We start from the raw sequence: 27795 nt of genomic DNA, 5'->3' as shown, positions 1-27795 counted from the left end.
ATATCCTATTGATTATTAGCCAAAGTATCCAGCAAAAACTGCCCCTGTTTGATACTATTATAAATGTAGAAACAGGAAATAAAGTTCGTTGCTACGAGTTTTGCTTTCACAACTTCACATCTGATCATGCCTCTGGTTTTTATTTCATTATTTTCAAAGCTTCTGTTATTTAGTGTTGATTACCATAATAAAAGTTCAACAAAATGTTACTTGAAAGCTACATTTTTTAGGTTATTTGGATAAAATGTATGTTGGTACGGCAATTACGAAGGTTACAAGATAGGTTCTTCTGTTATTTCAAAACACTTGTATGAAGTAAAAGTGAAGACATCTGTTGGAAGTAATGTCACACATTATGGAAAATGTTGTGTTATTGTGATATGGGCCTACAAGTTTCGATTAGTCTGCACTGAAGATGGTCACATAGTGCCCGAAATCGATATGTAAAATAATGGATTCCAATCTTTACTACCGATGCTGCCATTTATCCAAAATATGTTGACAATAATTCGATTATGGTGCACACGGTTCCAAATGGAATTAGACATTAACTAAATGTCAAGGGCTGCGTTAGAAGCTTTCAATTTGAAAACTGTTCTAAAACGATGCTTTTATTATTTATTTACGACAGATTTTTCCCACGTTAGAGCTCGCAACACAGGGGCAGCCTAGAAGTCAATATCTCCTAAATACGGATCGGGCTGTTTAAGCGTAAGGAATACTCGAGGATAGTCTAATCCAGCAGCTCCCAACTGAATACGGAACAGATTTTGGATTTAGACTGTTGAGTACTAGGACATGCGTCCCTGTGAATAGTACTGACCTGTCGGCGTTGGAGGCTGCTGAGTTGCGACAGGCGACACTGGAGGAGACGCTGGAGGCGACTGGAGTGTGTCGCGGTTGAAGGTGACGCTCTTGGTGAGCTTGGAGTGCCTCGCAGCGTAGCCTTCCACCGTGGGCGCGCGCATCAGCTTGCGCATGTCCACCTGCAACAGCAAAGTTACAGGTTACAGCCAAAATAGCGAAGTCATGATTTATTTGAATTTTTAGTGCACCCGTACACGATATTGATCTATTCGGGACATACATTACCTGATCAAATGTATACAATCACCTTTATGTTATATAGAGAGGCTCATTCCCGGTACAAGAGGAGTACTGTGTTGTCAGTAGAGAAGAAGTAACACATTCAATACGGCGGTCTGGAGTGCTCGGGGTGACTTCCAGCGTGAATCTCACTTGAGTAGCAGATATATTTATCCTCTTCTAAGGATGCCCAAGTTCACTGTTGCTGACGTGACTGAGAAATGGAGATGCGAAGAAAGAACCAGGATTGTACCAAGACAGGCAGATCACATGTACTGCCGGAGAAGGGCCGTCAGGCACTGCGGAGGGTGGTTGCAAAAAATCGCATGAAACCAATGGAATGAATCACTAGTGAGGTTTAAAATGCTACCAGCGAACCAGGTAGCACAATGACTGTGTGTAGGAAGTTAAGCAAAGTGGAATGCATTGGCCGAGGAGCTTGTCAGAAGACACACGTCAGTTCTGACCGACGCATGAGGTGACATAAAGAACGACCCATTCGACAGTGGACGGCTGGATACGAGTGATTTGGGAGACGACTCACTGATATACGCTGTGATAATCCTTTGGAAGGGTTTGGTTTCGGTAAGCGCTTTAAGGACGTTACCTGCCCTGATGTGAAGTGTCAGTACTGAAGTACGGAGTAGGAAGAGTAACGACGTGGGAATGTTTTTCGAACTTAGGATGTGGTCCCCTTCTTGCGCTTAAGAAAACGACTAAATACATAGAGATGTGAAAACGTTTTACAGCGCCTAGAACCGCTCGGTCACAGCGGCCGGCCCTGTGAAGCTGTTTCTCTTGGATAAATTATCCGACCCCCCCCCCCTCCCCCCATGAACCATGGAACCATGGACCTTGCCATTGGTGGGGAGGCATGTGTGCCTCAGCGATATAGCTAGCCGTAACTTAAGTGGAACCACAACGAAGGGGTATCTGTTGAGAGGCCAGACAAACGTGTGGTTCCTGAAGAGGGGCAGCAGCTTTTTCAGTAGTTGCAGGGGCAACAGTCTGGATGATTGACTGATCTGGTCTTGTAACACTAACCAAAACGGCCTTTCTGTGCTGGTACTGTGAACAGGGGACACTACAGCTGTAATTTTTCCCGAGGACATGCAGATTTACTGTATGGTTAAATGACGATGGCGTCCTGTTGGGTAAAATATCCGGAGGTAAAATAGTCCCCCATTCGGATCTCCGGGCGGAGACTACTCAAGAGGATGTCGTTATCACGAGAAAGAAAACTGACGTTCTACGGATAAGAGCATGAAATGTCAAATCCCTTAATCGGGCAGGTAGGTAAGAAAACTTAAAAAGGGAAATGGATAGGTTAAAGTTAGATATAGTGGGCATTAGTGAAGTTCGGTGACAGGAGGAACAAGACTTTAGGTTAAGTGAATACAAGGTTATAAATACAAAATCAAATAGAGGTAATGAAGGAGTAGGTTTAATAATTAAAAATAAAATAGGAGTGCGGGTAAGCTACTACAAACAGCATAGTGAACACATTATTGTGGCCACGATAGACACGAAGCCCACGACCACTACAGTAGTACAAGTTTATATGCCAACTAGTTCTGCAGATGACGAAGAAATTGAAGAAATGATAGACGAAATAATAGAAATTATTCAGGTAGTGAAGGGAGACGAAAATTTAATAGTCATGGGTGAGTTGAATTCTGTAGTTAAAAAGGGAGACGTAGTAGGTGCATATCGATTGGGGGTAACAAATGAAAGAGGAAGCCACCTGGTAGAATTTTGGACAGAGCATAGCTTAATCATAGTTAACACTTGGTTCAAGAACCATGAAAGAAGGTTGTATACATGAAATAAGCCTAGAGACACTATAAGGTATCAGATAGATTACGTAATGGTAAGACAGAGATTTAGGAACCAGGTTTTAAATTGTAAGACATTTCCAGGGGCAGATGTGGACTCTGGCCACAATCTATTTGTTATGACCTGTAGACTAAAACTGAAGAAACTGCAAAAAGGTGGAAATTTAAGGAGATGGGACCTGGATAAACTGACTAAACCAGAGGTTGTACAGAGTTTCAGGGAGAGCATAAGGGAACAGTTGACAGGAATGGGGGAAAGAAATACAGTAGAAGAAGAATGGGTAGCTTTGAGGGATGAAGTAGTGAAGGCAGCAGAGGATCAAGTAGGTAAAATGACGAGGGCTAGTAGAAATCCTTGGGTGACAGAAGATATATTGAATTTAATTGATGAAAGAAGAAAATATAAAAATGCAATAAATGAAGCAGGCAAAAGGAATACAAACGTCTCAAAAATGAGATCGACAAGAAGTGCAAAATGGCTAAGCAGGGATGGCTGGAGGACAAATGTAAGGATGTAGAGGCTTATCTCACTAGCGCTAAGATAGATACTGCCTAGAGGAAAATTAAAGCTATTTTTGGAGAAAAGAGAGTCACTTGTATGAATATCAAGAGCACAGATGGAAGCCCAGTTCTAGGCAAAGAAGGGAAAGCAGAAAGGGGGAAGCAGTATATAGAAGGTCTATACAAGGGTGATATGCTTGAGGACAATATTATGGAAATGGGGAGCATTTATATGAAGATGAAATGTTTGCATGAAGAGTTCGACAGAGCACTGAAAGACCTGAGTCGAAACAAGGCCTCGGGAGTAGACAACATTCCATTAAAACTACTGACAGCCTTGGGAAAGCCAGTCCTGACAAGCCTCTACCATCTGGTGAGCAAGATGTATGATACAGGCGAAATACCATCAGACTTCAAGAAGAATATAATAATTCCAAACCCAAAGAAAGCAGGTGTTGACAGATGTAAAAATGACCGAACTATCAGTTTAATAAGCCACGGTTGCAAAATACTAATGCGAATTCTTTACAGACGAATGGAAAAACTGGTAGAAGCCGACCTCGGGGAAGATCAGTTTGGATTCCGTGGAAATATTGGAACACGTGAGGCAATACTGATCCTACGACGTATCTTAGAAGATGTATTAAGGAAATTCAAACCTACGTTCGTTGCATTTGTAGACTTAGAGAAAGCGTTTGACAATGTTGACTAGAACATTCTCATTCAAATTCTGAAGGTGGCAGGGGTAAAGTACAGGGAGCGGAAGGCTGTTGATAATTTGTACAGAAACCAGATGGCAGTTATAAGAGTCGAGGGGGACGAAAGGGAAGCAGTGGTTGAGAAGGGAGTGAGACAGGGTTGTAGTCTCTCCCCGATATTATTCAATCTGTATACTGAGCAAGCAGTAAAGAAAACAAAAGAAAAATTTGGAGTGGGCATTAAAATCCATGGAGAAGAAATAAAAACTTTGAGGTTCGCCGATGACATTATAATTCCGTCAGAGACAGCAATACGACTTGCAAGAGCAGTTGAACGAAATGGAAATTGTCTTGAAAGGAGCACATAAGGTAAACATCAACAAAAGCAAAACGAGGATAATGGAATGTAGTCGAATTTAATCGGGTGATGCTGCGGGAATTAGATTAGGAAATGGGACGCTTAAAGTAGGTAACGAGTTTTAATATTTGGGGAGCAAATTAACTGGTGGAAGTAGAGAGGATATAAAATGTAGACTGGCAATGGCAAGGAAAGCGTTTCTGAAGAAGAGAAATTTGTTAACATCGAGTATAGATTTTAGTGTCAGGAAGTCGTTTATGAAAGTATTTATATGGAGTGTCACGATGTATGGAAGTGAAACACGTACGATAAATAGTTTGGGCAAGAAGAGAATAGAAGTTCTCGAAGTGTGGTGCTGAAGAAGAATGCTGAAGATTAGATGGGTAGATCACATAACTAATGAAATGAAATGTCGTGTGGCGAGGGCCTACGTCGGGTAGACCGTTCGCCAGGTGCAGGTCTTTCAAGTTGACGCCACTTCGGCGACTTGCGCGTCGAAGGGGATGAAATGATGATGATTAGGACAACACAACACCCAGTCCCTGAGCGGAGAAAATCTCCGACCCAGCCAGGAATCGAACCCGGGCCCTTAGGATTGACATCCTGTCACGCTGACCACTTTTTTATTTTTTATTTTGTTAATTTTAATGTCCCAAAAGAAAAATCAAATATAAAAAAGAAGGAAAAGAAATATAGACCGAAGTGACATCCTCGTCATTTCACTGGGAGTAAATCCTATCCCTCGAAACAACGTAAACCTGGGACTCCCCACCGCTTGGGGGGTTATGAAACATGCTGCCTAGAAAGTTCGCAAAGTGCGTTTTATATTTAGAGTGGCGTCGGATGATCTCGTGTTGTTCTAGTAGATAATGCCAAAAGTCCATGCCCGATATCAAGGTCCTCGAGAGCACGTAGTGCGATGCGTGTCCTCCAATCCATCGGATCGCCGATGTTTTTTGTGAGGGGAAAAAGACAGCGTGAGGGAAAAATAAAGCGTCCGTCGTGATTGTGGATTCGTCGGTGCGTCGGAGGAGGGCCATGATGCGTTGCGTCAGCCGCCAAACATCCGTTGCCTCACCGCACTGCAGAGAATGTTCATCGGTGTCCTGCATGCCACATATAAGGCAGAGCGGGGAATCTACCATGCGAATGTCGTACAATCGTTGGCGGTTGACGGTCTTGCGGTTGATTAATGTATACCATGACCATCGCGCTGCTGTGGTTAGGAGAGGTGTATGGACAGCTTGCCAAATCTGTCGCCAGTTTCGTGTTGGGTGTTCGGCAACATTGCTGCCATGATGACGCCGCAAGTATCGATATGTCTCACGGGTAGTGGGGATTCTTGTAGAAGGTATCTGTAACTGAACATAACTAAAATCAACAAAAAAACGCGAGACGTGAGAAAACGAGGGCGAGATTGTGCCTACCGCCACCGGTGGTTCAAAGGACGTGGGAAGAAGCACATCCAGGATGGCCGACGTGATGGCGTGGTTCCGTTGTTTCCAAGTTCTTAGCGTCGGTGGCAGGTATAGAGATAGAGCCTTGTTCCGCACATCCGTGAGGTTAAGTCCTCCAGAATGGTGTGGGAGAGTCAAAGTCTTGTATTTGATCTTAAGCAACAATCCTTGGCTGACATAGTATCCAAAGGCCGCCATTAATCTGTCAGCAATACCATGTGGCATTGGCAGTACCTGTGCCAGGTGCGGCAGTCGCGAGGCCAGGTGAACATTAGTGTAGTCCACCCTTTGGAGCAGGTCGTGCGTTCGGAATGAATTGTTGCGTATGTGCAGTCGGACGTTCTGGAGGAGATGTCGATAGCTCGCCGCCGCTGATTGCCGTAGCGATCGTGTGAACAATACACCTAAGCATCGCAAGATGTCCACCGTCGTAAACGGACTGTGCAGAGCGTCCAGCCCTCGTCCGATGTGCATGATCCTGTTTTTATTCATGTTGACCCTGCTTCCCGTAGCTTCTCCGTACGTAGTAAGAAGGGTAACCACCTGATTTACTTCGTTCTCCGACCGGACGAGTATCATCAAGTTGTCGGCAAATGCACGACACGTGAAGGAGCTCGCACGGAGTCGGACGCCTGTTAGAGTCCGTCTAAGAGTCTGCATCAATGGTTCCAGCGCTATTGTAAACAGTATCATCGACAAGGGACATCCTTGCCTAACTGAGCTGCAAACAGGAATCGGTCCTACCTCCATGCCATTGACTCTCACCGTCGAAGAAGCGCCGCGAAGGAGGCGCATGAGGACGGTAATAAAGTCCTGTGGTATCGCCATGCGTCGCATGGTCGAGTCAAGGAAATCATGGTTGATCCTGTCAAAGGCACGATCAAAATCCACCGATACGAACGCCGCTCGCATGCGACAAGCTTCCGTCAGGGAAATTATGTCACGGTATTTCCCTAGAATAGAATGTATGTTGCTCCGAACCCCTAGACAAGCCTGGTCTGGTGGTATTGTCTTGGATATTACAGTCTTGAGCCTTGCCGCCAACATTCACGCAAAGATCTTTTAATCAGTATTGAGCTTCGTGAGCGGTCGAAATTGATGGACGCTGTCACTCGCTGTCGATTTTGTATTGGTATAAGCAGTCCCGCCATGAACTGCGTTCGTGTCAGGGCTCAATAACTCATTATACTTCAATACCAACTGGGACATCATTAAATCCGCAAATGCGCGGTAAAATTCGAGTGTTAACCCATCTGGCCCAAGGGATTTATGCACAGCACCCTTCGCGAGTGCGCCCCGGATGTCATCTTCCGTTAGGGGTTCCAATAGCGCATCTGCATCCGGACCATCCACCTCCGTTTGCATCTGTCGCAAAATTTCTTCTCCTGTCCGATTGTCCGTCGGCGTCCCAGTGAAAAGGCGGCTGTAATGCTCCAGAAACTCAGCAGCAATGTCCTGTTGTGACGTCAAGGGCCGACCATCGTCATCATGGAGCACTGTGATTAGGGATAGGCGATTACGCGCATGTCCCTTTGACACATGACGCATGCCAATACGTTCCCCATCGACGTTGTCCAAGCACGGAGCACGGATCGAAATTCCCTCCAGTCGACGTCTCGTGATCGATAAAATGCAGGCCTGAATGCGATGGACTTCCGCTTGACGCTCGGGCGATGGGGCTCTGGAGGACAGGTCGCGGAGCACCATGTAGTAATAATCAAGTCTATCTCGGAGCCATTTCGCCTTTTCCTTGCCATACGTTATGAGAGCTCTTCGTATCGCCGGTTTTGCACACTGCAGCCACCATGAAATAACCGTACGGTGCAGCGGCAGACGGCGAGTGCAAGTCTGCCATGTTTCTTCGATCCGCTGGCGACATTCGAGATCCACCAATAAGGATGAATTAAGTTTCCAGGAACTACGACTCCACCAGACCCGCTGCCGTGGGAGGGTTAAATTGCAGAAATATGCAAGGTGATCCGTAAAAGCTGTGGGCCAGCGTTCAGCAGCCAACACGTGATCTCTTAATCCGTCAGAAACTTATATCCGATCCAGCCTGCTCGCCGAGTGGCTAGTAAAATACGTGTAGCCCTCTCGCTGCCCATGGATCTTTTCCCACGTGTCCATTACGGCCATGTCCCGGGAGATATTTTCAGCTGAAATTAGGAGTTTGATCCTTCGGTGCGAGTACACAGTTAAAATCCCCCCTCCCCCTACCAAGATGTGGTCATACCTCCCATGGAACATGGGGGCAATCTCCTCCGAGTAGAATTGTGCACGCGCCTGGCGATTGTCAGATCCGGAGGGTGCATAGATGTTGACGATACGAATGCCGTTCACGGTCATAGCCAAACCCCGAGCCGAAGGTAGATAATCGAGGTCACACATCGGAATCACTTCCCGGACTAGTATCGCTGTGCCACGTCCTCCATCTGGAGTCGGCGCTAGATAAGTGTTGTATCCATGCACGTCGAGAAAAGCAGCATTGCAGGTTTCCTGCATCAGCAGAATATCAACGTCTGTGGTGTAAATCATGTCCCGGAGAAGTTGCATCTTTGCAATCGAACGTGCGGTGTTAATGTTCACTGTGCCCACCTTATATGCTTGGTTCGTTGTCGTTGTTATGCTCGTGTCATGTCATCGAGAACTCCAAGGGCTTTAGTCCACTATTCGTGCTCAGAGGGGTGGCCGCCAACGCGTGGCCCTCCTTTGTTGTCGTTCCGTGGTGTGCATCCTGTATGTGAGTGGTCATCATTTGGGGGTGGCAATTCCTGTATGTCTTCGACTGGTTCCGCCCAATCGCAGTAGTAATCAATCCGAGAAACGTCCTCTGATGTATTTCGACGTGTCTGCCGGGACATTGGTGTCCCTGACTCCTTCGTCGGCAGCGCTGGATCAGTCGGTGTCAATGAAGAGGGACCATCTGTAAGGCAGGACATCCGGTCACCATCTGACGGAATCCTGTCAGCGCCCTCTAAAGGCACGTGTTCTGTATCAGACAGTTCTACGGCTAGGATACCTTCCATGTCCCCTAGGCTAGGGGGGGGGGGGGGGACGTGTCACCCGAACTATGGCGACGCTTCTTGCGACTCTTTGGCGATCGCTGTTTGCGTGTCCTGCCCTCTGCTGCCACACTGTGTTCGTCGATCGTTCGTTGGTCCGTTGCCGGCGCCACTGTCTCGATCTCTACTTCCACGCCGCGTGCTACATGCGAGTTTTCGGAAGGGTCCTCCCTCGACTGACGTGACGTGGGTGTAGGGACATTTTCCGAGTCACCTCCATGCTCCCGTAACTCGGTCTGCTCTTGCATAAACACGTCATTGTCACGCTCCGAATTTGGCAACAGCTCCCGGCGGGCCACCGACACGTACGTCATCGGCAGTTGCGTGGGAACTTCTCGCTGTGACGCTTCTCCATGTGGCAGTTGCACGACGCGGCATTGGATGCACTCCGAGCGGATATGTCCTTCTCCACCACAGCCAGAACAGGTGCGTGGCTGGCCATCGTAAATCACAATAGCTCGACATCCTCCAATGTATAAATAAAAAAAAGTGGCTCTGAGCACTATGGGACTCATCTGCTGTGGTCATCAGTCCCCTAGAACTTAGAACTACTTAAACCTAACTAACCTAAGGACACCACACACATCCATGCCCGAGGCAGGATTCGAACCTGCGACAGTAGAATGTATGAATAAGAAGGGATATGTTTAGTAAGGACGGTCCGCACCTCTCGGACGCCGTTTAGCACAGGATAGGTGCTAAAACTTGCCCAGTGTTCAGGCTTATGACTAAGTACCGTTCCGTATGGTCGCAGCGATTCAGTAACCATCGATTCTGGCACCTCAAACGGCAATTCGAAGATCCGAATGACCCTCACACCCAATCCTGAAGGAGCTACTGTGACATCGCTGATATGGCCATCCGATTGTCGAAATTTAAATCCTCTTTGAGCAGCGGAGAGAGTTCTTTCACACGCAGCTTCATCGGTCATCTTTACGTACATTGTGCTGCTTACAATGGACAGATGTGTTCCAATGGTGTGTGCAGCAGGTAAACGAACTTCTTCCCTCTAAAAACGCTCTATTTAGAAAGTTTTTGGTCTGACAAATTCGTTGTCGAACGTAAAGTGGAGCGTAGTATTTCGAAAATTGTGTGACATGGCGATCGAGTCAGACAACAACAAGCGCGAGTACCGGCGGTGTAAACACTTCCTCGTCCACGCGCGCCCGCGGCCGGGACAGCAGGTCCGTGCCGCGCCACCGCTTGAAGCATACTCGTCCACTCAGCTACGGGGAGCGCACGCACAACTAATGATGAGGTATTGAATAGGATTGGGAAGAAGAGGGTTTGTGGCACAACTTGACTAGAAGAAGGGATCGGTTGGTAGGACATGTACTGAGGTATCAAGGGATCACCAGTTTAGTATTGGAGGGCAGCGAGGAGGGTAAAAATCTTAGAGGAAGACCATGAGACGAATACACTAAACAGATTCAGAAGAATGTAGGTTGCAGTATGTACTGGGAGATGAAGAAACTTGCACAGAATAGAGTAGCACGGAGAGCTGCATCAAACCAGTCTCAGGACTGAAGACCACAACAACAACAACAACAACAACAACAAAACAACAACAAATTATCCGATTTTTTCTGAAATTATTACCATCTGTTTGTCTGTACATGTACGTTAGACCTACCGATTTTTTATAAATAGGGAGATCCTCCAGGGTTTAGAACATGTGAGAAAATAAGAATACACAAGAAATGTTTACGAAGAAAAACGGATATTCTACTATACCTTCCACTTTGGCAGCTTTAGAATAGCCTAAACGTCTCTGATGGTTTTAATACTTGGGTGAGATGCAATGACTTGTCGAAGTTCGAAGTCACTGACCTCTCTTGACCGACCCATTCAGTTGTTACTGCTTCTCTACTTCCCAGACATTAGTCCCCGCCTCCTTTTATGCTTGCAGTTCCGGCTCTCCTGACATACTGGTCAATTTCTCCTAAACTTTTGGTCAGATAGTGTGCGAGATTACTGGTAATCGTTAGTACTCAGGAAGCAGGTCAGTGCGCATAGGTAGGGAAAGAGGCAGAGAACATGGTGCAGAGACAGACCTGACGTTGCTTGGCGGCAGCGGTGGGCGAACAGACGGTCTGCGCCCCGGGGGCGGCGCCTGCGGGTGGCGCCTCGTCGCCCGGAGCGCCGACAGCCGCGGGGGCTGTGGGGGCGGAGGCGCGGGCGGCTGCCGAGTCGTCGCCTGCTGCCGCGGCGGCTGCGGGCGGCGGCACCGCCGAAAATAGCGAGCCCGCCGAGAGCTTCTTGAGGATGCTCTTGAGGTTGCGCCGCTCGGGCGTCTCGTTGCTCTCGGGGGACGTCGGCGTCTGCAGCTGCTGCTGCGGCGGCTCCGGCGGCGCGCCGTCCCGGCACAGCTGCTGCGAGCGCACGTACTGCATCGCCGTCGCTTCCGAGTGCGACCTGCCGGCACGCAGCCAAGGGCGGTTAACGCGCCGCCTGCTGCGAAACTGACCGCGGCTTACAGCCAACGGCAGCAGGGAGGCCTTACCTCTTAGATACTCTCCATACTTACAGGAAGGTCAGTGTCCAAATGTCAGTTTCATAAAGCAGCGAGATACATTTCTAGTAATAACTTGAAGAAATTGCTCTTGAAACTTGGAAGGCTGAATAGTCCCGTTAACTACAAATAATTTCAAACTTATGGCCACAGCCGCTGGCTGCTCAGTGCCTGGTGTGAAACTCTAGTAATCGTAAAGTTGTTGGTTCGAATCTCACGGTTAATTTTTACACTTTTATTTAAACTAGATGTTTACTAAAGGTGACAGTATCAATCAACAAATATTGAATCATTCCTGATAAAATAGCATCGTTCTATTTTTAATAACTAAATGCAAGAAAGTAGATACAAATTTTGACAGACATGTGAAACGCCTTATTGTAAAATGAAAAAATTACATACATCAATAATACTGTTTATTATCTATAAATCTCAAGGTGTTTTATTTTGTTTGATGTTCCCCATTTTTAAAGTAATTAATTTATTATGAATACTTGCATTTTAATTCGCTCTAATAAAAGCATATATTCTCTAATACATACAAATGAATATTTTTTTCTTTGATCATCTTATATGCTTTCTAATAGGATTGATCCCATGGCAATGAAGCTTTGTCAGTTTTTGTGCGCACATCCGTTGAGGTTCCTATGGGTATAAGAACTACCTGCCGCCCATAGGGGTGTGGGTGTACTTAACTGAGGTACGTTGGGAACTATTTCAATAAAATTCTGTTTATACAAGATTAATCTTTGGCAAGTGCGTGTACGCAATGGCACACATTTCTCCGTGGCCACCCACTGCTACATGCTCGCGAGTGTGCTGGGAGATATCCCTTTGTCTCCTGCTATTAGTAAGGGGGTTTGGTCGCGGTAGATGGGTATGGGTGGCAAAAATCGTTTTCTCACACATTGTGTTTATGAGAAGCGTCAAGTGCCGTTTCATGTGTTTGTGAGGGACGGAGGCGTATTGGGAATTTACTACAAAGCATCCTTTGAACCGGATTTTTCCACGATGTTTCAAAACGTCTGGAAATTTACGTGACTGAAACTGGGACTTAGCTATGAGCGAATGAGTTCAAACGGGGACACCAAATCAGAATCGACAAATGTTTGCGATAATATTAATGACATGCAATCCATCAAATCCATATCTACTTTGGCTGTAATGTCGAGAACCCTGACTTGATAACCGATTTAAACGAGGGACTTTTAACAAAGCTTTGCTATTGCTGAAAGATACAGACTTAGCGACATACAGCCAAACGCTAATGCAACTGGAAGTTCAGTCACCTCGACGAAGTCAATTTGATACTGCAAACTGTGAATTGTTAAGAGAAAAAAGTTACACAATCAACCAACTGCAGTGCTATGTTCAACACAAGAAACCCTCATTAGTTCTGAATCAGAAACAGGCATATGACATAATATTACACTATTATAAATAAAACAACAGGGTGTCATAATATTACTGGATGCTCCTGGCGGTATCGTAAATACGTTTGATTAATTTAATCCTAGCTTAAATTCGCGCAAACAAAGAAATAGTACTTGGCCAGACATCATCAGAGATAGCGGCTACACTTAAGAATAGTGGGACGAACAGCACATTATCCGTTAAAATCGCTTTCAATTTAGTTGAACGCAAACTTGTGGTATGCGTCGTAACAAAATCACCAACGCGTGAACAAATATTGAATCAGTGCAAGGTCAGCATATGGGACGAACGTGCAATGGCCCTTAGAAAGTCTTTGGAAGCACTGAATAGAACACTCAAGACTTACGAGATAACGCGAGTGTAATGGGAGGTGTACATTGCCAGGTGATTTTCGCCAAACGCTGCCTGTCATTCCGATATCGACGTCAGCGGACAGCATAAACGGCTGCTTTAAAGAAAAAAAACTATATGGCAGGACGTAGAAATAATCAAGTTAACAGCATACAAGAAAAAGCAAATTTCGGCAGACGGAAGAGCACAAGAAATTGCAGAAAATCTTTTACAAATAAGAGAAATCGCCCATCCAATAGACGAAAATTCTGGCGAACTGATACTGACGAATGAATTTTGTGGTATAGCTGATACACCTGAGCAACTCATAAGCGAAATATACCGCCCAAAACTATACCGATTCTGAATGGTATAGAGAGCGAATTATTGTAGCGGCGAAATACTGAGTGTTGGTCCGCCAGCTATTTTACAGCGGAATCTGAGTTAGACGAAACTGTGCAACAGTGCAAGACTCTGCATCAAACAACTATAGAAGAACATAATCGAAGCCTATATAATGACTGGCAAAGAAAAGGGACAGAAAGTACTTATACAGCGAATACCTTTAACATCGATTGGACTGCTTTTCAATTTAAGGCGATTGCAGTTTACAGTAAAGTTGGGTTACAGCCTGGCCATGAACAAAGAGCAGGACCAAACATTCCGATATTGAGGCGTTAACTAAAAGGAATTATGCTTTTCAAACGTCCGTTTGTAAATGGTTCAAATGGCTCTGAGCACTATGGGACCTAACATCTATGGTCATCAGTCCCATAGAACTTAGAACTACTTAAACCTAACTAACCTAAGGACAGCACACAACACCCAGTCATCACGAGGCAGAGAAAATCCCTGACCCCGCCGGGAATCGAACCCGGGAACCCGGGCGTGGGAAGCGAGGACGCTACCGCACGACCACGAGCTGCGGTCCATTTGAACGTCGAATGCTCATGACTTGGATCACAACAGAATTTGTTCATTTATAGTCCGAACAATAAATCTACAAATATAGCGTATAGGCAAGTGTTATGAAAAAAATAAGAACATAAATATGTAAACACAATTTTTGTTAAATGTACTAACTTTTAATTGTGACCTGTGCTATTTACATAACAATATTGTATTGCGTCAATGATGAACTAATGTAGTATACACTATATACATCGTACGTTCAATGGAATGAATTCGTAAAACTACGCATTTTCTTTAACGCCAGTCAATTTAGGGAAATTGACACTGTCAGAATTTGTTCTTTTTACAATACGATTTTCTTTTTAAATGCATTCGCATCAAACCAGGAGTCTTAATGTAGGCAATGGGGAATCAGGTCCACTTAAAATGCGAGATGCGCCGTACATTCTGAATGTTCCAATTTCATTCCTGCACGCCTTTCTCCTTCATAAATTCAACAATATCGAGTTAAGTCCAAAAATCGCTTGTGGCATGCCCCTTGGCTTCACCAACGTACTTTGCAGTAATAAATATAGACTCCATAGTTTTCGTTCAGACCCATCAGAAACTGTTGTAATTGGCAGTGAAATAATGCGGGCGACTTCAGAAATTTTATTATTGTTACCAGAAAGTTCTTCACGTGCTACATGCCTAAAAATTAAGCACAAAGTATTTCTTAATGTGCAGAACAATGAGTCTCGTCTGTCGATCGTTGTAATTTTTTACTCTTTCATTCATTCACCATGTAAGTAACTAAGTAAATCTTTAAATTCTTTCTGCATGGTATTGTAATGTTATTTCACAAAAAATCTGCAGTACCTGTTGATTGTGCAACTGTGTAATACATATTGAGAAGTCTCACCCAAAAAATATCAAGAACAGTTTTCTAATCGTTTCGAGGACACTCCCAATCCTATAGATTACCTGTTTTCGAACCGATTTCGAGACCATTTGCAATTTCAGTTGAAAGTGCCCCGATGCATGTCCAGATCTAATTGATTAATCTGCAATGTAATTCCCATTTTAAAGAACAGCCCTTTTGTGTTCAAACTGTCCAGGATGTCTAAATTGCTTTCCTCAGGTAGAGTTCCACGTCTCCATAATAATGTTGCAGAGTGCTACAATATTTAGATCAACACGTGTTTCTGAAAGACCTTCTCTCGATTATGAAACTAAGTAAGTCGCTATTACGTGGCAACCTGAATACAAGAATCTGTGGAATTGTCTGCGTCTGGCCATATGCCGACAGTCTGTATCACATCAAAACTATATTATGTCTTCAGCGTGCGAAATATAATTAAATAAATTTGTTTCGTTTGTGATCTGTGTTGTTGAGAAATATGAAACCTAGTCGCACGCGATGAGACTGTATTGTCATTTAAGTTCTGTTCCCTTCTCTTTATTCCTCATCTCAGAGTCAGATGGCATGGCATGGTGGTGGGGGAAATGTGCAGCGAGGTGGAGCGCTATGGCCTGTCAACGGAGCACAGCTGACAAGCGAATCCTTGTCCTCCCCTAACCAAATCTTTTGTCCAGGAGTTCAGTATTACATTCACGTTCCAACGAGTATTCACTACATTCAGTAAGTCAAATACCGACACTAGTCTTGTAGATTTCAGCAAGTCTGTGTTAATTCCGTCTGATGTGTGGCTTTTCTATTTTTCATACGGATAATTTATAAAATATTTTTTCTATACATTTGAGAAACGATCAAAGTTGCAAATTTAGTTTTTCTTTTCTTGATGACTAGTTTCAGGTCAGGGCCCATTTTCAAATCATCCTGATAGCAAAAGTGGTCAGCCAGTAGCCGAGTTACGTAACTCAGTATTGTACACCTCAGTACAAAGAGGCAGGTCGATCTGTGACAGCGAGAGCTTGCCGCGTGAGTTAGCACATCTGCGGGAAACCTTCCGCAAGAACTGCTACACAGAGACATAAATAAGACACTCCTTGCGTGCAGACAAGAGGCGGGAGGAGAAACCACAAGGAGACGATGCAAAATCTGTGGCGTTTCTGCCTTTTGCTGGACCGCCAACAACTAAGATCTCAAAAATATTAAAGAAGCACGAAATAATGGCCATCTTTCGTACACCGAAAGAAGTCAAAAATATACTTGGCTCAACCAAAAACCAGCTGGAGTTACAGTAAAGAGTGCGAATGTGGGATGGAATATATCGGACAGACACAACAATGTATCTCCCACCGCTGTACTGAACACATCAGGAACGTACGATAGGACAGACAAATAAGTCTGTGGTAGCAGAGCATACCATTACCGAGGGACACAACTTCAAATTCGCAAAAAGAAGAATCTGTACAGCGCCAAGAGTTTCTGGGACTCGATCTTCAAAAAGGCAGTGGGGATACGTCTGCACAACAATTTAGTAAACAGGGACAACGGTTTTCAGTTCAGTGCAGCGTGAAATCCCACAATTGACAAAATACGTCAGGAACGCTTCGATTTGAAGGCAGCGGCGTCCGCTGGCAAATTGGATAGCCAGCCGTCGCCTCTGCATGGCGAGAGAGGTCCGGCCTAAGCCATGCTGGAAAGGCCAACGCCCTCGCCGACACCTTCGAGAAGCAGTTTCAAGCGGCAGAACCCCAGCATGAAGAGATAGTCCGTCGTCAACTGGCTGTCTTACTCAACGCTGAGGAAGACCCAGTGAACGAACCCCCACTTTTCGCCCCCGAAGACATGGCAAAAGTAATTAGGTCCCTCCCCACAAAAAAGGCGCCAGGACACGACAGTGTCACCAACCAGCTAGTTAAAACCTGCCGCCCTCGGTTATGGAACACCTCACGAACGTCTTCAACGAGATTACTCGTACTTGCGATTTCCCAGCATATTGGAAACACGCAGAAGTGGTCGCGATACACAAACCAGGGAAAGACCACTTATTCCCGCAGCACTACAGGCCGATTAGCCTCTTACCAACTCCTAGCAAGATGTATGAGCGCCTCCTGCTTGTTCCCAGAAGAGACCACATCACCAGTGAGCGACTTTTGCCGAATTTCCAATCCGGATTCCGACAGAAGCACTCCGCCCCACAACAGATCATGAGACTAGTGCAAGCAGCCACAGAAGGTTTCAACCACAGACGCTACTGCGCGATAGTGCTATTTGATGTAGCCAAAGCCTTCGACTTAGTATGGCATAAGGGGCTACTATACAAGTTATACACACAAGGGTTCTCCGGGAGCATAGTCACGTTAATCCGAAGCTATCTCACGAATAAACCTTCTCTGACAAGGTAGAAACAGCCACCTCCAGCAAAAGGCGTATTAGTGATGGGGTGCCAGAGGGATCGGTCCTGGGGCCCGTTTTGTACAGTCTGTACGCTGCGGACACTCCACTATTCCCCTGGTGCACACGGCGCAGTACGCTGACGACACCGCCTTTTACACTCGTAATGCGAATAGGGACCTGGTCAGTCGTAGGCTACAAAGGGTTTTAGATAACACATGGATCCCAACTACCCTGGTGCAGATCAGCCAAGTATCTCGGCGTAACCTTGGACTCGAGACTAACGTGGAAACCCCATATGGACGAGATCCACAGGAAGGTCTGCTCCAGAATGTCCATCCTATACCCAGTCCTCAAAACAACCAGCTCCCTCCCTGCTCTGTAGGACTAAACGTCTATCAGGCCCTCATACGGCCAGTAATGTAGTATGCGTGCCCTGTCTGGGGATACGCGGCAGCTCGAGCCTTTGTGTTACTGTCCTACAAAGGATCGTATTGAGCAGTAACAGCTGGGCTGCATACTCATAAATTAGTTTTGTGCAAGGCAGCTCGATCTGAAGTTTATTTTCCGTCCCACGTAGGGGGCTTGATCACTTGGATAAGATTGACTTGGATAGGATTCTAGATTTCCAAGAAAATTTACTACTACTAGCCTTAGCATTGTTGAACTTCCTAAGATATTTATCAAGGTTTTCTAGCAAACTGGCATGCCATTGAAATGTGCGGCATGATCAATGATATAATAATGTTCTTTTTCTTTAGTTTTTTGTCCTGTTTTGTTAGGTTCTAAAAATGAAACCTTAAAATTTAGTGTTAGAATTTCTTCCAGTTGTCATCGACATTTATATAGTTATGCAAACATAGAAACACACTGTGTGCAAATGACTGACAATGTATATACAATAGTTACAAAGCTAGCAAAGTTACAATTACTCGCTACCACTTGCGACTACATTAATTGCTGTGAGGGAAAATACCATTCTAGCTACGGTGTGATCTAAGCATCTGTTTTAATTAGGCACCAGCAAATTGTGTGTCTACGCCAAGCATGTACTATTAGCTGAACAGATTATTTAATGCTTGATTAGGAACAAGTGCTATTTCAGCGCATCAGAAATCAGTATCCCAAAAGCGTTTGCGCAGCTGTAAAAACGTTTATAATCTTAGCCGCTGAAAGCTACAACACTGCAGCGAAGCTGCATTTAAATGAAGCAGTTTAATGATTTAGAAATGAAGGTTCCGTATATTTTCGTAAAACCACACTGAATTCTGCTTTCCCGACGTTGCTAAAGATTGTTGTAATACTTTGAACAGATCCCAAGAGACACTGTCTATCAGGATACTGTAAGTGTGCTGGATCAATATGCAAGTTCTATGTGCGATTATGGATGCCTTTCATGTTATGCTTCGCCGTATCGCAGATAAACGTTATTTACTTTAATGAACACCAGTAAAAACTCTGAAGCGCTGATCAGATACGCCATAACGAAAAAGGGCCTTAAGGGGTAATTTCGAAGTGCCGTACCAAGCGTTAGTTCTTTGGAATTCTCTGTCATGTCGGCAGACATCGCAAGATCTTTCTGTTATCGAAAGGTAACAGTTATGTCGCTCAGCGTTGGCACTGAAACAAAGAATTAGAGATAAATGATTATTCTTGGATATTCCTAAGCTACATACAAGTAAGATATTGAAGGTGTTATGATGTTGTTCCATTACTTGTACAACTACTATTGTGATACCTCTGAGTAATAGATACGAAAGGAGTCCAACTAGCATTAGCTATGAAAAAATCAGATTAATTTCTGTAGCTGCAGGATGGACTGCACAAACCTTGTGTCACTGTCACCTTTCCTCATCTGTTCTCACACTCATCGTTTATCCCTCGACCACTCATTCAAATTACAGCTTCGGTACTACTAAACATAAATATTTCTCCTCAACACAAATACACTTAGAAGCGCAATAGCCTAAAAAAGAGAAAAGTTTCATTGTGAGCTGTTCCAAGCTATCTTTGATACCAGTGTTCAACAATACAGTATGACACAGCAGATAGTGTTTTATTAAAGATTAGGAGGAAAACTGCTAGAAATAACGAGTGGATTAAGAGAGATTTAAATTAATGGAAGCAATTAAGACACTATTTTTAACGTTTTTATATTCTAATGGAAAACCAGCTTTTCATGAAACTTTTTCCACAGTTTTCATCTTACATTTACACTGTTAAATGTAAAATTTGGAAACCATCTTACCAGTAAACTGTATTTCTTTTGTTGCGTGTCTCACTTAGCAGGTTTCAAAAATATTTCATTTCAGATTTTCTATGCATCAAGATTCCACATAACTTTTCTAATGTGTTAATGATAAAGCCTAATTTCATGGAAAGGCTAGAGGGTGGAAAATCGATGGGTTTCTCCTATTTTATAAACACATTTTATAGACGCATAGTTATCGTCGACAACTTGATGATGTATGCTTCGATTTCGTGTACTTGTTACGCTAAGTAAGTGTAGGAAGTGGGAGTGAAATGGCAAGTCTAGCTCAGTAACCGTCTTTCAGTATTCTTTGGGGCACACGATCACTAAACCGCTTGAATAAGTGGACTATCATAAATGTGAACTATTTGCGAACATTTTAATACGAGTGGAGGGGCAATGATAAACTATTTTATGCATCTTCGTTATTGCATTTCGCTCCTTGTACGTCACTCATGCTTATTTCACTTTCACTCATTTGGTAATATTCCAAACATTTATCCCAATAAGAGTTCAGAGTTGGTATTAGGCATACCGAACTGTGGTCTTTCTTTATTATAATTTTATTTTGTTTTTGAATGCTTCATAATGCAGTCATATTTTGAGTTTTGATGTCTTACGTAAACTTATGAATATCAGTATGGGCTCTGAAAATCAAGACAATCGAAGAAGGTTGGCAGTCGAACTCAGGTATAAAGAGCAGCTAGGAAACAATAGTAGTTCACAGTCTAGTTGGGGTCCAGGCAGCGTGTACATATAACTGGAAATCTCACGGCGCCTGAAGAATACGATTGACTCGGTCGTCAAAATAATGTGCAAAAAATGGAAACAGCTATACGGTGTAGCCGAAAGAAACACCATTAGTCAATTGTGTCCAGAAAGTCTGAGAGATCACAGCATCTTCATTCTCTGAACAAATCAGCGTCCATGTAATATTTCATAACATTTAAAAATGCTTTTCGTGATACAGACAGTCTACGTTCTACACTCTCTCTACTTAGGCCGTCATTTGCTGCCAAAATAGCAAAGCTCACTGAATATAATTACTGTCTCATATCTTAGGCTTATTCCTTCAGCATCGCGCATTCCATTAGTCTTGTTTGTCTTTCGTTGGTGCTTGTATTGTAAATTCTTCTCGAGGTATGATCCAATGAATTTATCTGCTCTTCGAAGTCATTTGCTGTCTCTGACAGAATTTCAATGTCATAGGCAAATCCCATAATGTTTATTTCTTCTCCCTGAACATAAGTGCCTTCTTCAAATTTGTCGTTGGTGTCTTCTACTGCTTGCTCAACATACACATTGAATGAAATTGGGGATAGCTTACAACCCTGTGTCGTTCTACTCTCAACCATTTCTCCCGTTTCATGTCCATCGACTATTAAAAAGCGTCTTCTAATAAAAATTTTATGAGGATCTGGTAGTTTCCTTGTTTAGACACTGTTACAGTCAGAGAAATAAAGTCTGTACACCGAAATAAGTAAATAATCCGTAATAATGGACGGACCGATGAAACTTTTTACCTATCTGCATCCTGGTGGATGATGCAGACAACAGGGACATGTAGCGATGCTCCAGGCCGATTTACACGCATTTAATTACTTGCGCTATTGTAAGATGACATTCAGATAATTAAGCTACGATCAATAAGCTAGTTATCGTGCTATATAGTGTACCAATGTGCTAATGGCATTGTTAAGGGAAAAGGTGTTAGTAAAATGCAGGGTATATCCACCTTAACAGGATATTACAGAAGTACTAGAATACTACGATACAATAAGAGACACATTGCTGTTTAACATCGCGTCGACAGCGACTTCATCAGAAGCGGAACACCACCTCAGTCGGATAGTCTTGAAGGTGGGAATCGATCTTCGTCTATTTTTAGCAGTCATAGTGGGATTCTCCTCAAGTTATTTCCTCAGACTGTAGGAAACTTAAATGAGAAAGGCCTGATGAGGAATGGAAACCGGATTTGGATGATACGACTTTGTTTCTTTTCTTTGTGAAGTAATTCAGACTGTACAGCAACTCTTGCCGTTCCGCCATTCAAGACAGATCGTTGACAAATAGCACAAGGGTAGGGTTAATTACACGGTGCAACCAGCGTGAAACGTCAGATCGAAAGACGAATATTTTTCAAAAATTATGACTACTTTCTGTATGGCTCTTTTAAAATTCGTACGGCGCGGTGGTTAAACGATGCGTAAAAGATCCTTGAAAGTGTAAATCAAAATTTTTACTTCTTTAACTAGCTCTTTTGTTTTAGTATTATATCGTTTGAAAAAAAAAATTAAAGCAAACTAAAGGAGGGTTACCAGTTTACGATTCTAGTGACGGTGAGGTGCAAATAAACAGACGGATTCCTTTTACTAAGAGAATTTTGTTTCGTTTTTAGAATTTTCCAAATATTGGAGCTTCTTTAACACGTCTATTACGTCTGTATGACTCCGCATTAATTTTATGTACCTGACATTAGAATTTTTTAATGGTCCATTATGGGTAATTCCTAGCATTTACCTCCTTTTCGCTGGTTCGACAGCTGACATGGTCACCTACTCTGAATATTACAAGAAACAAATTTCCACCGCGCTGTTCGGTTAAAGAAAGCACTTATTTAGTATCAATCCCATTCGTGAGGTTTAGCTCATTTTCAACTCAACATACAACTAACAACGCATCAAAATAAAACGGATTTTTTTTAAAAAAAAATATACCCTCGAACTGGTAACTTGACAGATACACATCTTAAGCTAGAATCTGACCAGTAGTGTTAAATAAATTACGTGTTTTAGCCAAACAAATGGCGTTTTTCTATGAATTTAGCAAAGCTGTCGTCCCCATACAAGAGAATTCAATCAATTAATTATATAGACTGGGTAGAAGTACATTTTTTTTAAAGCGTTTGACAAGGGAATGAAAGCTGTCGCAAATTGACGTACCACTATTTTGAATAAAATTAATGGTAAACATGTAGAGCGGGAAACAGAGTGTCAGATATCAGCAGTGATTCCGTAACGCTTTTGATAGATTGGTTAATCGTGACATTTCCTAAGAAGGGGTGATATAATTTATGAGAGCAAATAAATATACAGTTTGCACCGAGGATCAAACACTTCTCATCAAAGATCGGAAGCGCCTACGTTGATCACCTTGTCCACACTAGCATTTATTTTAAACTGCCGGGAAAAAATCGCAACACCAAAAAATAATTTATGTATTGTAATGAAATTTCGGGATTACATTTGTCTAGGTAACAAATTTAAGTGATGAATATTGAAAGATCATTAGTTAACGTAAGCGTAAAATACGTCACTGCAAATGTGAAATACTGGTAAAATAATAGCTGGTATAGCTTCCAGAATGTTGAATGCGAGCATCCAAACGTGGTTGATTTATGTAGTACAGGTGCCGGATGTCAGTTTGCAGGATGGAGCTCCACGCCAATCGCACTTTATCGGTCAATAGAGGAGCTGTTAGTGCTGGAGGTGGGTGACGCTGGAGTTGTCGCCTGACAGTGTCCCATATGTGCTCGACTGGGGGCAGATCTGGGACCGAGTAGGCCAAGCCAACATGTCTGCACTCTGTAGGGCATGTTGGGTTGCAACCGTGGTGTGTGGGCGAGCGCTGTTCTGTTTGAAAACAGCCCCTCGAATGTTGTTCATGAATGGCAGTACAATAGGTCACATTACCAGACTGTCGCGCAAATTTGCAGTCATGGTGCTTTGGATAACCACGAGAGTGTTCCCGTTTTCATACGAAATTTTACCACAACTCTGCGCGTAGGTCCAGTGTGTCTAGAACGCAGACAGGTTGGTAGCAGGCCTTCAACTGATCTCCTTCTAACAAACGGCCATAATTGGCACCGAGGCAGAAACAATTTTTATCAGAAAACATGACAGACCTCCACAATGCCGTGCAATGAGCTCTCGCTGGACATCACAGAAGTCGCAAATGACAGTGGTTTGGGGTCAGTGGAATGCACGCTGCAGGTCATCTAGCTCGGAGCTGTTCTTGAAGTCACTGATATGTAACAGTTCGTTGTGTCACTGTGGTGCTAACTGCTATTCAGATTCCTGCTGCAGATGCAGTACGAGGTGTCACAGCTATACGCCGAACACGACGGACTTTCCTACCGGTAGTGTGACGCGGCTGGTCGGAGCCCGGTCCTTCTATGGCCGTTTATTCTCGTGACCACCGCTGCCAGCAATCTTATAGGTGTCCCTCATCTTATTATCAAAATTTGCTGTTACGAAAATAAACGAGGGTGTAATGAGTTGTCCGAAACGTGTTCTTATGGGTATTTTTGTAAAATGTTGTAGAGACTGTTGTCCGAAAATATCTGAGCAGCAGGATCCGGTAAAAGCCAGAGAGTTTACTACGAACAGACGACTGCAGGGTTGCGGCTTGCGGCAAAGATAACATCTACGGCGCAGCTGGCCACCTCAAGTCACCAACAACAGCCGCAGAGACAAACCAGCTACTGTTAAAAGGGAGGATTAGCGTGCTATGTCTGCACGTCGTAAATCGCTCTTGGTTTGTCCCATGAGAAATTCAATTGTTGGTTGGAAATCGGACTAAGATCAATTCGAATCGGGTTGACACTCGGGAGTGTTTGAGTCAACTGCTACAGTCGTTTTAGGAGAATTCCGTGAGATTGTCAACGGCTTATTTGAAATATATTCATGCCGACCTCTGATAAACTTGATTCCGTCTAGTGGGTCGAAAAGCGTCAAGTGATAGATTTCTGTGGAAACTTAATATTGTGTCTGAGGTAGCAGAAGTGGCTGTGATATATCGTAGTTTAAGGTTGGTTTCTCGTGTTTGGTGATTTTAAGCAAAAACAGTTACTGAACGAAGCGTAGCTCGAAAGCCACTTGTTTGTAGGCGATCCCTATCTCGGTTAGACTGGAGATTTTCCATTCTGTTGTGGGAGGTAAGTGACGTTATCACGTGACGTCTTTATTTGAATTTGTAGGTGGAGAAAGCACGCACTAAGGAAATAGTATCTCTGCGTTTTTATAGTAGTGGATTTGGGGCATCCTACTGTTCTACGTGATATTACGAGAACCAGTGTAAGTTACCAGGGGACATGAACACCCGTTCTCAAATTCAGTAGCTTTTGCTATAAAACTCTAAAGAACCATTGTTATTGAGGTCACGTTAATTGTCTCTCCTATCGTATTAGTCCTGAGTTTTCAATACTTTCAATAGCAGTGAGTTTTCGGAAAGTTAATGTCTGAAGCGGGAGTAGTTTTGTGTCTATGCTGAAGATCAAGTTTTCTTTCTTTTACTTTTCCAATAAAATCAAAGTATACTTGTACGTGTAAATGAAAGAAAACAGTCAATAAAGGCATAAGTCTCAGTTGTAAAAATAAAAATATTACCCCATCTGAAATATTCAAGGATATTTTAAAAGACAAGTTCAGTTTTATAGCAAACGAATGATTTGTAAATATCGTAAAGTAGTAAAAGAAAATAAAAGATTTAGCAGAGAAAAGTGTACAACGTTACAGCAAACAAAAATATTAATTCCCAAAGAAATAGGAATGTTGGTTCAGATTTGTTAAATTGCAAATAGAGGAATTATTTCACATTTATTAAGTTAAAAAGAAGAGAGATTACCTCTAGGATTTTATTTAAAGGGAAATATGATTACTTCTTGAAAGAAAGGCAATTTAATGACTCCTGAGAGGATGAGAATTTTAAAACAAATTAATATGTTGGTATTAAACTTATGCAACGATATTGTAGTGACATGGTTGATACGTATACAAGTTATCTCTGATTAATATCGTCAAGTAAACAAGACAGTAAATTACACGTCTGAAAGAGTGACGTAAAATAAATATTATTTAAAAGTGCAGACAAGCATTCTGAAATTAGTTGGTTCTACGGAATTCGGTTGTGGGTTTGAAACTGAAAGATATTAATACGATATTATTCGATACGACAGTTCGTAATTTTTTTAATAAACGAGTTGAAAATTTCTCTTAAGCCGTTGCTTAGCGAGGTGTATTTCCACTGGAAGATTTAATTAGTGGCTACGAGCGGTGAGGCTGAGTATCTGATATTCGGTAATTTCCAAGAATGATTGCCTATCGAAATCGCGGGGTCCAAACAATACATATTGAACGTGCGAGCCTAAATCGATCACGCGATTGTGGTGGCTGACGTTATGAGTATGTTTACGGTGGTCACTAAAGCAATGACAAAAGAAGACCGTTACATGAATACTTGTAATAACAAAGGAGATGACTTACCTGACTCGTCGTCGGTGTTGTCGTCAAGTGAAAGTCCACGTGATGTGCACGCTACGGGAACAATTCCCTTTGTGCCATTAATTTGCAGAGGTATGTCATTTAGAGCAACTGAGGGAATTACGGAAAACGGATAAAAATGACGATCACAAATAATTGATCATAACGCGCGTCACCACAGCGGCAAGATCGATTTACAGTCACACGTTCTATATGTATCGTTTGCACCCCACGACTTCGATAGGCATACATTCTTGGAAATTACCCGATTTTCTATCAACGTATAATATTGTGCATAGCATTTTCCATTGAGGCTGAGATCGTCTTTGGTGGTTGTTATTCGTACGAACATTGTAAATCTTTTGATAGATGCGTTCTTAATATCATTATTATCATACTCAAGTAGTTACCACTAGGCCGTCAAACCACAAAGAGTATCTGTGGCTTTTCTGCAGTGCACAACATCATCGTAGTGGCACGTAGTGTAGACTATATCGAGAGAATTTCAACATCCACGTAAAAGTGTCTACGTTAAGATTTGGACAGTCGATATTCCCGATATAAAAATTTACGCCCGTTGGTTATCTCAGGCATAGTCCTACCCGTGAAATCGAGTGAAGTGCTTCCACAATTGAACTATCATAGCATATTCTTGTGTCATGCTTCTTGAGTACAACTGGGCGAAAGTAAGGTCTTGACTTCTGCTGTGCGACGTTTCTCTCTCTTCGGTATCACTGTGCCTCTATAGTGACTAATTGTGTCGTCGTGTCTACGAGGGTGGTCCTGTCCGCAGGTTGGCGTAGTATACCCTCATGACCGTTACTGCGTATGTTTAAAGCAAACCTAGCGCCACTCTTATGCAACTGGCGCGAAATCTGATTATACGTCATCTTCCAAATGTAGGAACACGGCTTCTAACTTCCGTTTATGTTGCTCAACTCCTTCTAGATGTAGCGATTTTTCTTCCGTCAGTGTGTTTAGAAAAATTAATACGTAAATGTCGCGACAGCTTTAATTTCCTTTCAAAAGCGTAAAAATGTAATGCCATGAAAGCAATTCGAAGTCACTCGTAAGTTAACCGACTGTTACCTGCTTACAAGCGTTACAAAAATTGGCCGCCGCCTGATCTAGCTATGGTTATCCTCCTCCAATATATCTGCGAAAATTCGACATCACTAATTATTCGATTTCTCTGAAACTATGAGGTTGCGAGCTTGATTATATATGTAAAAATTCTTGACGTAAGAGTATTCTAACGGCCGCACACGGTCCGAAACAGAATGGAAGCCACGGCCTTTGAAATTGATTATTTGGGAACGAAAGTGTAGTGACTCAAATTATTTCTCACCAGTTACAGTCCCCGACTGGTATACGGTACGTTGTAGAAGTTGGTGTGCGCAGGGCCTGGAGTCACCGTGTCAGTTTCACGACACACCTATTCCTTACGCCGTTGTGTGATAGAAGCCGTCTTTCTAACAATGGCGCTAATTCAGCTCACCACAAGGTTCCGAAATATGTGACGAGGACCCGATACTTAATGTATCAAGACTCTGTCCAATTATACAGCTTGCGTATTTTAAAGACTTCATTGAAACCGAATGAAAGAAGAAGTTTACTCTTAACAGTCACCGTTTATTTATGCTCACAATGCGTTCAAAAGGTTTATATATCCATCTTTGCAGGAGGTTTGTATGTGATAAAACGACAAGTGTGTGTTGTGATACGATTTCTGGATAGTCTGTGACAGTGTCTAGTGGAGAAACAAAACACTTAGTTTTTGCAGAGGTAATTGAAAATGAAAACAGAAAAGCATACG

General features: G+C 43.2%; 1 protein-coding gene across 1 annotated transcript in view; it reads right to left on the bottom strand.

The window, feature by feature from the left end:
* LOC126285156 (nascent polypeptide-associated complex subunit alpha, muscle-specific form-like) overlaps nucleotides 1-27795 on the bottom strand; it is a 231110-nt gene that overhangs the window by 64914 nt on the left and 138401 nt on the right. Inside the window, exons 6-7 of the mRNA XM_049984468.1 lie at nucleotides 11052-11412; nucleotides 824-986 (exon numbers count right to left, since the gene is read on the bottom strand). Of these exons, the coding sequence (XP_049840425.1) occupies nucleotides 824-986; nucleotides 11052-11412 (524 nt within the window). The remainder of the gene's footprint in view (nucleotides 1-823; nucleotides 987-11051; nucleotides 11413-27795) is intronic.

The sequence above is a fragment of the Schistocerca gregaria genome, chromosome 8 (genome assembly GCF_023897955.1).
Source record: "Schistocerca gregaria isolate iqSchGreg1 chromosome 8, iqSchGreg1.2, whole genome shotgun sequence".
NCBI lineage: Eukaryota > Metazoa > Arthropoda > Insecta > Orthoptera > Acrididae > Schistocerca > Schistocerca gregaria.
Note: the sequence above shows the minus strand (reverse complement) of the source record. Positions and strands in the feature narration are given on the sequence as shown.